At 37.0% G+C, this 13,624-nt stretch overlaps 1 protein-coding gene across 1 annotated transcript in view; it reads left to right on the plus strand.

Moving 5' to 3' along the window:
* LOC124158873 (coiled-coil domain-containing protein 102A) overlaps positions 1-13,217 on the plus strand; it is a 30,016-nt gene extending 16,799 nt beyond the window's left edge. Inside the window, exon 9 of the mRNA XM_046534268.1 lies at positions 10,427-13,217. Within this exon, the coding sequence (XP_046390224.1) occupies positions 10,427-10,601 (175 nt within the window). The 3' untranslated portion in view covers positions 10,602-13,217. The remainder of the gene's footprint in view (positions 1-10,426) is intronic.
* The last annotated feature ends 407 nt before the right edge of the window (positions 13,218-13,624 follow it).

The raw sequence follows: 13,624 nt of genomic DNA on the forward strand, positions 1-13,624 counted from the left end.
GAATGCATTTATAAATTAATTAATTAACCAAATATAGAAGCATTTGCACAGATTCACTGTCCGAATAAGGAAGGTATGGATAGATATCACAATGTCTGCTAACGAGTGCTATCAACGGAAGCTATTGAGCTTGAAGAAAAAGATGTATTTATTGTTTGTTCTCATTAAGGATTAAGCACGCACAGCTTACGCTGTGGAAGCTACGGTCATGATTTGATGACTTATTTGGCAAGTTTTTTTGCCTCCTTCAGTGTAGTATACTCGTATCCATGTTAGGCAACGAATGTTCTTCTTGGGGTTGTTTGACAGACAATGGTTTATGGTTTTATTTATGGTACATTAAAATTCTCAAAAAAAAGTGTACCACTTTTTCCATGTGCTGAAGACCAGAAATCCAGGTACCATTTGGTCCCAAGCTTTCTGGATTTGAGATCCTCAACTGTACATTAATTTAAGACCTCCCTAGGGTTTGGAAATGAGCTATTTTCATTTCAAAGCTATATTCACCGTACATAATCAAATTGATGATCGGCCCATAGCCAATTAAAAAGGAAGTTAGACCCAGAAAGCTATTTTTTTGAATGACTATTGCATTAAAATTGGTAAGAGACTTATCTCATTATAAATTGTAATTTAGTTAGTCACAGGCTTTTGTTACTGAATTCAATTTAATTTGATTAATTATATTTTTCCAGTGGTATAAATATTAATATTTATGATAATTACCAGGAATTTGTTTGTTTGTATTTTTTAAAAGGTTGGTTGGTTTTGAGTTTTACTCAGTTTTTCGTAATGATGGAGACAGGCTCCATGGGCATAACTTTCTCAGGTCTCGGCGATGAATACTGTGATAACTTTAAGTTTTGAGAAAATGTATAATCGTAGCTACTCATTCACCATATTTCTATATTAAAGGCTTTTGAGTCAGTGAGGTATTAAATCTCCTTTTGGTGATTCTTACGGACCGCTGCTTTCATGGGTTTGTATGTGCCATGCATTCTGTCAAGAACCAGTCAAGTTAACCATTCTGTCAAGCATGGGATTGGATGCTGGCATTCAATCATAGTTATTCTATCATTGGGGAGCTGAGCTTGGGGAAGTTCCCCTGTGCACAGAAACTCTGCGAGTAGTTATGTAGCTATTCTAATACGGTTAAAATTACATATTTTCCCTATGTAGCTCTTCAAATAGATAGTAATTTTATATAAAGAGTTTTTGTGTGAAGTAATGACTCGCCTTTTTCAAACTAAATAGCTATGTCTTATTAGTAATTGATGACATTTTTTAGCCATTGAAATTTCCTATTTAATATCGTAGTAAGTGGTGATGGTATCAATTAACATTTAGGAAATGTATTTAAAATAGGTAGGTAGAACTTGAATGTTTTGATAATTGGTGGATTGTTCCGGATATGTTTGACCGGGTAAATTTTAAAGCTGTAATAAAAGGAAAATTTTAGCTTAATCAGTCTCTTCGTGTGTTAGACTAATGCTTTTTAGTGAGCATGGTGTGCACTAAACATTTTGTCCCTAGGATTTGCCTGGAGGTGATATGACCTGTATTTCCTTTTGATTATCGGTAATTTTAGCTAGGGTCAGTGAATAATGAAACCTTTTCTTTGAGGAAAAAAACTGTTGATCACAGTCAACTTCAAAAGTTTCACTGCTGTGAAACTCAGTGGTGCAGGTCAGAAAAGAAGATTGTCGTTGGAGTTTTCAGAGTAGTAGTTTTTTTGTAGGCGGCAGGACTAAATTGTAATAGATCCTTGAAAGTTTTTGGAGCTACAGATGCTTGAGAACAGTGAAGGCCCTGGGGCTTTACTTAAATGAAATGTTTGCTGAAAATTACAAATTTTTAATGAATATCCTGTATAAACTCCTGTGTGTGGTCTCCATTTTTTTCCATTAAATCACTGTTGTTAATAACGGTGCATCACTTTAGGTAGTTTCATAAATTTCCATCTCTACTCAAAAGTTCCAAGGATCATGGAATGACCTGGGTGCTAGGTATAGTATAACAGAAAAAGTATTTACCCCCGTGGTCCTCTTGTCTATGAATTAAGCCCAGTTAAAATAATGAGATGCTAGTTGAAGGCTTTGAAAATGATTGACATTGCGTGTTGAGATCCCCAATATCTTGCGATAGGATTTAACCCTTTTACTGCCGGGCCGATATATCGGCCCTGACTGGTTGAGCGAAAACTGCCAGGGGCCGATTTATCTTTGATTTGACTTTTTTTTTTACTTTTTGACTTTTTTTTTTCGTGATTGTGGCCTTTTCAACGGCTGTAATTTAAGTAAACCCCCATAATCTATCTATGGTTATAAGATATAAGTATATCTTAAGTATTGGGAAAAAATCTAGATGTATTAAATAAAATTAAGTAGCTGAAAAATTTTAAAATCTGAAAAGTTGCAAATTCTGGAAAATAGTCTTGGCAATCTTCGAACATGCCACCCGAAATGGGCTGGCAGAAAAAAGGGTTAAAAAAATACCCAAAAAATGTATTCCTTTTGAACTTTGACACTTGATAAAAGGGTGCATGCCCATGGGCTCAAATGGTGCATGATTCTACTTTCCATTTAACCTAAGTGAAAGTGAGAGGTACTAATCCTGAGACATATTTTGAGAAAGGGAGTTCTTCAGTTTTCAAATCATTACACATTTATCTGATCCCTCCTCACCTTATATGCCCCTCTTGGCTTTTTTATCCAGAATTTTTCATTTCTCCATCTGGTGAGGAATGTTTTGATGGAATAATAACTCACTCTTTCAGCTACTTAAGTGTACCGGGACTAGCCACAGTGATAACTTAACGGAGTCACCCACAATGCTCAAATTGTGGGAAAAATCCAGAGAGAAAAAAATCATTCGCCCTGACTGGAATTCAAACCTGGATCTCCCAATTTCTGTTAAGTGTAGTGTAGTTTAAATGAGTGTTTAGCCAGTTAAGGTACTGAGGTGTCATTCTTCTCTTTGAAATTTTGAGGACTTGACCAGAAATTGGGAGATACAGGTGCAAATCCTGGTCAAGGCGAATAATTTTTCCTCTGTGGATTTTTGGCACAACTCACCCTTTCAGTTTGACTAGCATTATATGTGAGTTGATAACAGACTGCATCTTGTTAACAATTGCAATCAACCGAATTACAATAAAGAACTGAGAGGTGGAATTATTTTTCGTAAACACTAAAGAGATGGGGATCGGGTTGGTGTGGTGGCTAGAGTGTTGGCTTCCCACCCGGTGGGCCCAGGTTCAAATCCCGGCAGCTGCAGAGAATTTTCAGAGACTGCCCAATCCCTGCTTGAATGTTGTGTGGAGGATGTTTCAAGCGCAACACTCCGTCCGTCGGATGGGACGTTAAGCCGTGGTCCCTTGGTGCCTTTCGTTAAGAGCAGGCTAATGCCGACGCCGGGTTTCTCTCCACCCTTCCTCACCTACCCTTCCCTCATGGCACAAATGACCTCAGCTGTCGGTCGCCTCCTCCAAATACCATACCATACTAAAGAGACCAAATGCATAGTAACCAGTGAGTGGTAGTTTAAAAAAAATAAATTTGTAAAATTTCACGGACATCATCAAAAGATCTTAAAATGGGAGTTTTGAATGGATTACAATTATCACCGAGTTTTGATACTTCCATGGAGCTCTCTTTTTTCCAGTATCAGTTCATCTGTTGCTGGGTAACATAAGTACAACTACAGAGTTCCCAAACAACCTTAAAACCGTGAATAAGCCGTGAATTTCATATGCCATGAAAAAACCCGGAAAAAGCTGTGAATTTCGTCCTTAAACCTTAAAAATCTCTCAATCATGATTTTATGATCGTAGAACTACAATTGAGAGATTAAAAGAAAAATGGATATTTCAATGATATTTCAAGGTCAGTCACGTGCAGACATGGCCACAGATTTATCTGCACACGTATATTCGCAGCGCAATCATTGGTCGGTGTGCCATGATGACACATTGACCTTAAGCCTGTATCAAAGCCGGAAGACTGGTAACCAATGTGCTCATTTACACTTGCAAAAACTCAGAGACGTCTTAACTTCCCTGGCACCCTACTCCCTCTATTTTCTCACTCACAACCTTTGGCCGGAGCTGAATTTTGCAAACGATATGTGACGTCCGTAGAGATAGCACTTTGATTGCTGCGTATGCATTCACGGTGCCTTTCGCGTTTGTTAAATTTTTAGTTAACATTCGGCCGATGATTGTTACGTGATCAATATTTCCTCCTAAAATGGTTTATCTGCAAACCGTGAATTTGAAGACATTTAGACCGTGAAAACCTGGAAAAAACCGTGAATTTTATAATTTAGATTGAGTGGGAACCCTGAACTAGGTGATTGTGTTGAAGTTCATTTGCATTTGCCTGTGTACGTTATTTTGATTATCAACCTTCCCAGTTTTTGCAAAGGTGAAATCATGTTTATTAATCACTAAAGTTTCAACCAAGTTCCATCTCAGGCAATTAATAAGGATTACTGGTGAATCACAGTATCAAAGTTTTATTCCATTAATGATGAGGAAAAGTATCATAAATTAATTTTCAACAATATAGGCAATCAAGTTTACTATTCAGCTTTGTGAAGTGGAGATTCATCGGCTTTGGAAAAAGCCCTCATATTTGGTCATATTTTATGCATGTATGCAATGGCCCAAAACAATACTATATCCATATCAGTACTTGCCAAGCAATGCAGAATTATTACAGCCTACCAATGCAAGCCATTTTTGCGTTGCACCCTTTTTATCTAACTTTAGGATTCTATATCTTTGGTAGTTTTGGTGTTTGAGTCTCCTAGTTAATTTGGAATTATGCATTTTGATGACGTTGACATGATTTCCAAAAATCAGGAGAATCCCTGTGCTAGATGCACAGTGTGTGGTTCATAGTTTGGGATGCTGTCCAGGTAATGATAAGGGATCCATTGATCTCTTTCACCAATCATTTATTGCTGTATGCCTTACAAAACCTGCTTTTCGATCACATATCAAACTTTCACTTGGTTGTGAATGGCTTAAAATTGGTGAAACGGTTGCCAGCTATAAGGGAGTGTTGTGATGCATCATTGATCTTGTAGCATCCAGTTGCAAACTCATTTTTTTTTTTTTTAGTAAATCAGGCCTTGATTCCCAAACTTCTGGTGGTTGATCCCAATAATCTCCGATTCTGATCCATTATTTATTTAATGTCACTCTTGCCTAGAGCCTTGAGTTGCATATTTTCATCCTCCCCTCCATGATTTCAAGAGGAATTCTCCGCTTTTTTGCAGACGAGATTCTCTTCTTGAAACCCCAATTCCTGATCTCTCTTCCTCACGAAAAGAAATGGCCCTTCCAGGCCCTTTGGAGTAAATGCTCTGTTTGAAAGAGTATGTAGTTTCTAACAGGTAGATGGTGTTTGTGTGTGAATGTTGTATGTCTGCACATATGCCTTGTCATGCCTTGCCTCAATGAGCACTATGGTAGAGTCATGAACTCAATGCAATACAATAACAACTACGAATTAGGTGTCAGTGTCCCTTTTTCCTTTAAGTTTGTGGAAAACACTAGGGGCTGTATTCCAGAATGTTACTCAACTCTAGCTGGTTACTCAAACTCAACTTTGTCGCCACTTTGGTGACCTTTGGTGACCTGTCGCCACTTTGGTGAATTAAAAGACCTCACTAGAGTCCAGAAGCTCGCTCAGACTACAGGGTCTGTGCCAGAAGTAGTAGGCAAAAAAGTATATACATTTACAAAACAGATAGGTAAAAAATTTCTTATTACTCTTCAAAGTAGCACCCTTCTGCATCAATACACATATTATAATATTTTTTTCCAATCCTCAAATGCCCTTGCAAAGTCATTTTTGGGTATGTTTTAGGGCTGCTGTAGTAGTGTCTTGAACCACCTGGATTGTCCCAAAACAATGTCCTTTAATTGCTGTTTTCATTCGGGGGAAGAGAAAAATACAAGGCAGAGTGACGTCAGGACTGTAGGGGGGGGGGGGGGAGGCAATGTGGCAACACTGTGTTTCACCAGCAGCGACTGTATTACAAGGGAGCACCACCATCGTCTTCTAATCTTCAGTCAGAACTTTTTGGAACGAGGTTCGAACAAATATTTTTCATATCGAAATCTTCAGTAATGATGTGCCCAACGTTACCTTAGGACATTGCCTGTTGGCCAGCTACCAGATGAATAAATAGCCATTAATCAGAGTCCAAAAGTGCCTTGACCCTCACCACACTATCATCTGTTCGTGCTGTAGATGGCTGGCCGACTCGTTGGTCGTCTTCCTTGAGGTCTCACCCCTCCTGGAACAATTTGTCATAATTAAGTTGGGTAACATAAATTAAGTTGGTCTCAAATAAAGTTGAGCAACTAGTGGCAGCATCACCATAAACCTCCTTGTCTAAATCAAAGGTTTTGGTAGCAGTTTTTTAGAGTTTAACACAAAACTTAATAGCATAACACTGCTCTAAGTTTCACTCCTATTGAAAGGGGTCCAGGAAAACACACATCCTGCCTTAACAACAGCCCCCATGCGATTGAAAAAAATATGAGGCTGCTCCTGACACTCCCCTCCAACACGCTCAATCAGCCGTTTCTCCCTCCATTGCTCCGTTTGCACTACAGAAAATCAGTCCTACTGCTTCAGGCTCAGACCCTGTATGCTCTTCAGTTGATAAGTTGCGTCCTAACTGAAATTGAGCTGCCAAAGTCCAAGTTTTCTGCCACCATGACATTTAAAAAATGAAATATCTCTTGTAAAAATACTTCCACTCCAGTAATGCTATGTAGTTTTTTTTATGAGCAGGAGACCATGAATGAAAAGAGCATAGGTAATTTTCTACTATTGAGCTTGAGATCTTAGCCACTGAGGTTGAGTGATGACTCAAGGTGGAGTCAGTTTCTTGGATATGGTCCTAGGTGTGACTTGGAGAGATATTTGGTTGATACATTTTTGGTTGTTTTTAGGCTACTTTTTGAAGAGGACTTGCGGATAATACATTGTAATTTTTTCTATCTTCATTTATGTTGATATGCGTTGATCAAATTGCTATTCGTGAGGCAGTGAAAGAAGAAAGTTTTGGTATTGAAAAAAAGATATGCATACATATACACTAATTTTTTTGCTAGCTTTGTAAGTATTATCAAAATTGTTAACTTTTCATTTATCTAATCTGTAGGTGTATTTATTTTTTGAAGCAAGTTGACTTTCATCTGGCTCATCATAGAAATTCTATTTTCTTATTATTTTAATCATGCATTAGGAGTAAGGTGACCTTTTGAGTCATGGTAGCATTGAGTTCATGGGAATAAAGCTTTGATTTTTGCATAGATTTAGTACCTTTTACAGTGGTACTTTTGTTTACAGACCCTTCATTATGTTTATTATGTCATGTGTACTGCTCATTTCTGGACAAAGAATTTGCTTGACAGCATCAATGGCATAGTATTCAGTGGTGCACAATCTTCATCTTCATTTCTCTTCACATTTTGTTTTAGTATCGGTGTTCATACAATAATGGTGTAAAATATGCTGAAATCAGGTGGTTTAGGATATTTTTCATTCACTATTTAAAATCTACATTTTGTGAAGTAAATTTTGCATCACAAAATCTACAGACATTATGTTCTTTGGAGTGCAAAATTTGGATTTAAATCTGTTGTGCAGTAGTTGTAAAATACTTGAATCTGAGCAATTTCTTACAGAATTAAGGCATAAAACATATAAATCTCACAAAATTGCTGTGGGACGGTAACCGTATTAAAAATTAAGTGTGGGTTTCAATCAGTCAGTCACTTGGTAAAATATTTTTGTTCATAAAAAATTCTCACTAAAGAATTGAACAGTCATATTGACTTTCTTCGGAAGTTCTTCAACTTGCACAGGAATTAGAAGACCTATACTTGTTGTATACAGTGGAAGGTGAGCTTGTAGTCGAGAGTAAAAATTATTGGATTAATTATTTTAGAAGTATTTGGTAACCATGTGTATTACTAATAGTTCTACTTGAATACAGTAATGTGTGTATGTACGGAGATTTTTTTCTCCTCTCAAATCCTTTAATTGCATGCGATTGTTCAGTATGGTGTATGTTGGCTGCTGACTGGATGGTTAGTTGTTTAAAGTTGATTGATACATGTGTATTTTTTCCTCTATGAAATGAAAATGTTTGCACGCTTGCTTTTGTCAATATAACTTTTGATGTGACTACTCCATATTTATTTTAGAAATGTCTGTGCATATAATTTTTTTTTCTAAAACAGCAAAATATCTTTACCATGAAACCATGTTCTAGAGTGTTGGATAGTTGACCATAAAGCCCCAGCCATTTCTTTCATTTTCAGTGATCATTGTGGAACAGGGGTGTAATATCCCGGCCCTAGCTGGGTTCATGCTTCTTAATTTAATTTGGGTTCTTGCCCTTTTTGTTGGGAAGTGAATACATAGTCACTCACAAATATATAGTCTTTACTCCAAGTTTATTCCCATTTATATCCCAAAACAATCAATCAATTCAGTGAACAAATATCCAGTAGTGAATTTGTGCATCTAGAACAGTCAAAATATAAGATATTACTATGTACCAATGTCTTGGGAAGGAGAGGAACTGCTCGTGATGGGATGGGTTGGTAGCGAGGATCTTGGCATAGTTGAAGTATATAGGTCAATTAATGGCTTAGTCCTTAGGTTGTAGCACAAACCATGGGCGGATCCAAGGTATTTTTTCTGGATGGCACAATGACCTGATAGGAAAACCGTCTTCTCATATTTGAGATTAATAACACCATAAAACAAATATTATTTAAATAATTCTCTTTATTGTAATATGAAAGTTCCCGTGCTCCCATGCCCCCCTCAATTTGCCTATCGCACAAACTTTGCATTAGTTGTGGAAATCAATGGAGGAGTTACAATAGTTTTTATGTCTCTCGATATACAGAACTATCTTCCTTACAGAGCAAGGGCTGTGCCTTATTTGTACTCTAGTTCCTGTAAGATCATGATAATTAAGCAATGTTGGGTTTGGACTAAGGTTGGATGGGTGAGAAATTATGCCTTAAACATGGTGCTCTTGTCTTATGTCTGCAAGTGGGGGGAACTTGCAAACAGAAGGCAGAACTGTTTTTTTGCCTGTTTCATGCAAGTTGGCAAAATTAACTAAGAAAGGTTTTAGTGCCAGGGCACCTGGCGAAGGCCTTCCAGCCTTGTAATCTAATATAATGTTCTTGGTACAGGTTAATTTTGAGATAAACTTGAGCATTTATCAAAGAAAGATCATCTTGAGTTCAGTTATGGCATTAGAAGTTGTTTGGAACCAATACATAGATGCTTTTTTTGAGTTTTAACTCCATAGTTATGCCAAGTAATGTTATTGTGAACGAACTTAAGGGATGGAAGCAGCTGAGTGCCTGACCTCTGTGGTCTATAATGCATAATTTTAAAAATTATCAAAGCGAATATACCCTCTCCTTACTTCTAGTTTTTAGCCCTGATTGGTATAGCCATGGGTCTAAGATAAAGGAACAAGTTGCCATGCTCTTTGAAGTCACCTGAAGTTCAATACTGAGGAGAGTACCTTTCTACCCTTATACTGTTTGTTTTTAGCTTGTACAATGATTGTGGAAATGTTTTCTGTGTTTTGGGACACTTTTCTGTGGACTCCGAGAATGATTTATTTTGAATTTGCTGGCAGTGTTGTTTAAAAATTGCACTTATATGCAAAGTCAATGTCGCTTTCATCTTGACGTGAATTGTAATCTTGAAGACATGCTTTTATCTGAAATGAGGGATCAGGTTCAAGATTTGTATCTGTAAAAGACCTGGGAATGCCCATTCCTTGTTATTACTAATCCATGTATATTTTAAAGTATCTACTTGTTTTTGGAACGTAGGCTTTTGCAGCGAGATTCATTGATGTTGACGACTTTCGGGTAAAGCTGCATATTGCGTGTTGTCATGCAAGCTTTTGCGGCCATTGCAAGTGGGAGAATGCATTCATCAAGTGGGAGCAAGTGAAATCATCGTCGCCTGATGATGCGACCTGCATCGGTCAATGCATTCATGCAGTTTCATCATCATTTCATTTCCTGATGATGCGACCTGCAATGGCCACAAAACCTTGCATGACAACGAACAATACGCAGCTGCACCTGAAAAGTCATCAACATCAATCTACTTGTTTTTAGTCGCTTTGGTCATGTGCAGCCTTTATTTTACTTCCGTTTTTGTCACAAACTTCTATGCGATAATTTTAGGCTGTCATTCTTGATGTGTTTTTGTGGCCATTTATTTGCTGAAGATTGCATGTCACAAATTTTTATGACCGAATCCTTGATGTACTTTTATGAGTGGTGCTACTTTGAGGAATCGCATACCATTGCTTGCGAGTAATCGCCTTAATATTCTTTATTCATTCCCAGGGACCAGGGCTGTGATTGTGCAATGTACCCTCATTCATGCTGTCAGTCAGTGATCGATCACAGGGATGAAGCTGAGAGTGCTGAAATAACTGTTCCTGAGGATAATGAGAGAGATGAAGATTTACTGGCAGCTGGGCTAGTCAACAGGGGTAACAAAAATTCTATCCATTTCTGATCTTGATACATATTTGTCTTGTACTTATGTAGCCATCCATACCGCGAATGCTAGGTGAAAGACTTGGCTGTGTGCCTATACAATGGATTTTATTATCAATTTATTCTGTTTTCCTTATTGTGTTCAGATTAATATTTGGAGATTCTCTGGTGCACACACTATTTAAGCTACCTACCTTTGGGTCCTTCACAGTGAAGATTGCTTACTTTGTTGCCTGTACTATATATTTGGTGAATATATATTATATGTTGTTTTCATGATTGCATCAATTTTCACATCAAAGAACCCAATATTGTATTGCTTTGTACAACTGTAATGATGTTTAAATGGTATCTAAACAAATAGACGATGTGAAATATTAATTGAATTAGAAGATAGCAATAATGGGACGTTAAGACAAGTGTCTCATTTTGTTATAGTGTATACTTTTCAAGGAAATGAGAAAGCGTAATAGAAGATGGCTGTAATGTTATATGGCCTATACATGTTTATGAAACTGTAATAGTATAAGTATTGCATAGACAAAAATGGAATCATAGAAAATGGAATATTTTTCCTGTGCATGTGGATTCTAGCAAAATACAATTGCGTTTTGTCAAACTGTTGATTTTTTTGGCAGTCTGAAGGACGTATATTTTTTAGACAGTCCTATTTTGATACTGGGCATTGCCAGCTGTTTATTTCCTTTACTTTCCCTCATTCATGCGTAATTTTATCTGTGTTTTTATACCTCTTTTGTAAATACATGCAAGGGAGCAATTTCCTTATATGCAATATAATTTTTATCCTTCAGTCCGAAGTCAAGTCATGGTTTATGAGTGTAACATTGGAAATACCTTAAAAATGCTCATGGTAACATCCTTTCCACTCTTCAAGGTCTTATGTCGTAGACATTTATATTGCCACAAAATCTTGTATTCAGCGACCATTTTTCAGCACTAGTGCATACTGGTACTCCAAGACTTATGAACAGAATACATACCGAATACTTGGTTGCAGGTCACCTAGTTCTGATACCTCCATGCCATATCTGATTTGCTAGTCAGAAATGGCATAGAGGAATTCAATCATCTGCAAGCAAAAATCTATCCTAATTTTTTAATGTGCCGACTGATATAGATAAGCTATTTGAACATATTTTTTACGCTCTATTCTTTTCTTTAAATATCATAAGAACATTATTGATAATAAGTTAAAACAAATTGCAAAAAAAACCGCTGGACAGAACAATGCTGTGATTGCTGCACGTTGCTGCAATATCTGGGCAGTATTCATTGAATTTTCAAGAAAAAGTTGAAGGGATACATATTTCAAAAATTATTTTCAAAACCGTTCTATGTCATAACTTTGGATGGTCGTAAGTAGGGGAGTACCCATATTTGGTAGTACTGAAGGTGGTTGTATATTTTGTCTTTTCGTATTACTTTTCTATGCGATCTATAATGTGATGCTTTTTATATATTTAACTTATGTGTGAACAGTATTTCCTTGATTAGTGCATCTCTTATCAATACCATGTGAGTGTACTGAACATTTATCACCCAGTAAGATAAGTCTGATAATGTCACCATCTCAGCCTTCTTCTGAGAGCGTAAGTCAACAAATCAAATCCATAATGTCTTCATCTCTCTTTCAATTTTTGATTCTCAATTGAGGAAGACAAGAAAATTCTTTATATTGGCTGCTTTGGGGTTTGGGGAAAATTTCTTCTACCCAATCTGAGAGGAAAGGTTTCTGCTTGAGCTTATAATTTCTTGTATTGAAACCAACAGTTCGAAATGAAAAATCTACAAAAATTATTTTCAATTTATTCTGAAACATTGGCTATGCTTCCTCCCAGCTCTCTCTCTTAAGGTTCTTGGCCAGCAAAGCATCAAATTAAATTTATTTACATGCCCCATCCTTTTTCCTGTGTACTTTACTTTTCAGGGAAATGGTAATTTGTTGAATACATATATAAATATGATTTTACGATGCAACTATGAAACCAGTTTCATTTTCAATAAATTCATGTACTTAGTTACTGGATTTTATTTTCGATATTAATAATGTTTGGAATTGAACATTTTTAATTTTACAGTCCAAAGGTGGACTGTATTTGGTATTTTGGGAAAGTATTTTGAAATGATGATGTGTACATATTTCAAATTCAATTTTCTTGAGTACTTTTCATTTGAAAAGCAATTTTAGGAGTATTTGTATTTTACATCTAAAAGACAATTGAAATGTATTTTGCCCACCTCTGATCATGTTAATAGTATTTGTGTAATACCTCCATTATGTCACAGTACATTTTGGCGGTACAGACATTACAGGGTATTTTTTCGTATTATCTTCAGTTCATACTAAAATCACCGATTGGGTAGTAGCCTTTGCATTTTATTATCCTTATGGAATTGCGTATTCATTGATGAGGCTTTAATTTCTCTATTTCTTTATTTAATGAATGCCTTGGGTTATGAATTTCTCCTTGTTTGATTTGCGTGGTATTTTTTGTTATTTGGCGATTAATCAGTTTTTTTGTGAGTGACTTATCCAACTTTCTTGCCGTCGTAGTGGTAATTTAAGGATATTGGGACAAGCCACGGTGTCAGGTATAGTCCTCAAATTTCCATGGGGGAGAATGACGCCTCAGTAGCTTAACTGGCTAAAGCACTTGGCCGGAAATCAGGGGACCTGAGTTCGAATCTTGGTCAAGGCGAACGATTTTTTCTCTGTGGTTAGTCGGTGTGGCTCATTTGATGAATTCTTCCATCCTTTTTCCTTCTGTCACTATCCCTATCCTGAAGTCTTTCTGGGCGTCTATATCACAATGGCATCTCCTTCTGTTTCCCCTTCCTTTCTTCTATCCTCTTGAGGTCAGGGCTAATTCCCTGACTGACAATCCCAGCCTCAAGGGTGTCCCATGGGATCAGTCCAAGATCATGTTCAATCTGTATAGCTGTTGTGTAATGACAGACGTACCGTATTTACCCGTGTAAGCGGCACCCTCCTGTATCCTGCACACCACTATTTTTGGGCCG

This window comes from Ischnura elegans, chromosome 5 (assembly GCF_921293095.1).
Source record: "Ischnura elegans chromosome 5, ioIscEleg1.1, whole genome shotgun sequence".
Classification (NCBI taxonomy): domain Eukaryota; kingdom Metazoa; phylum Arthropoda; class Insecta; order Odonata; family Coenagrionidae; genus Ischnura; species Ischnura elegans.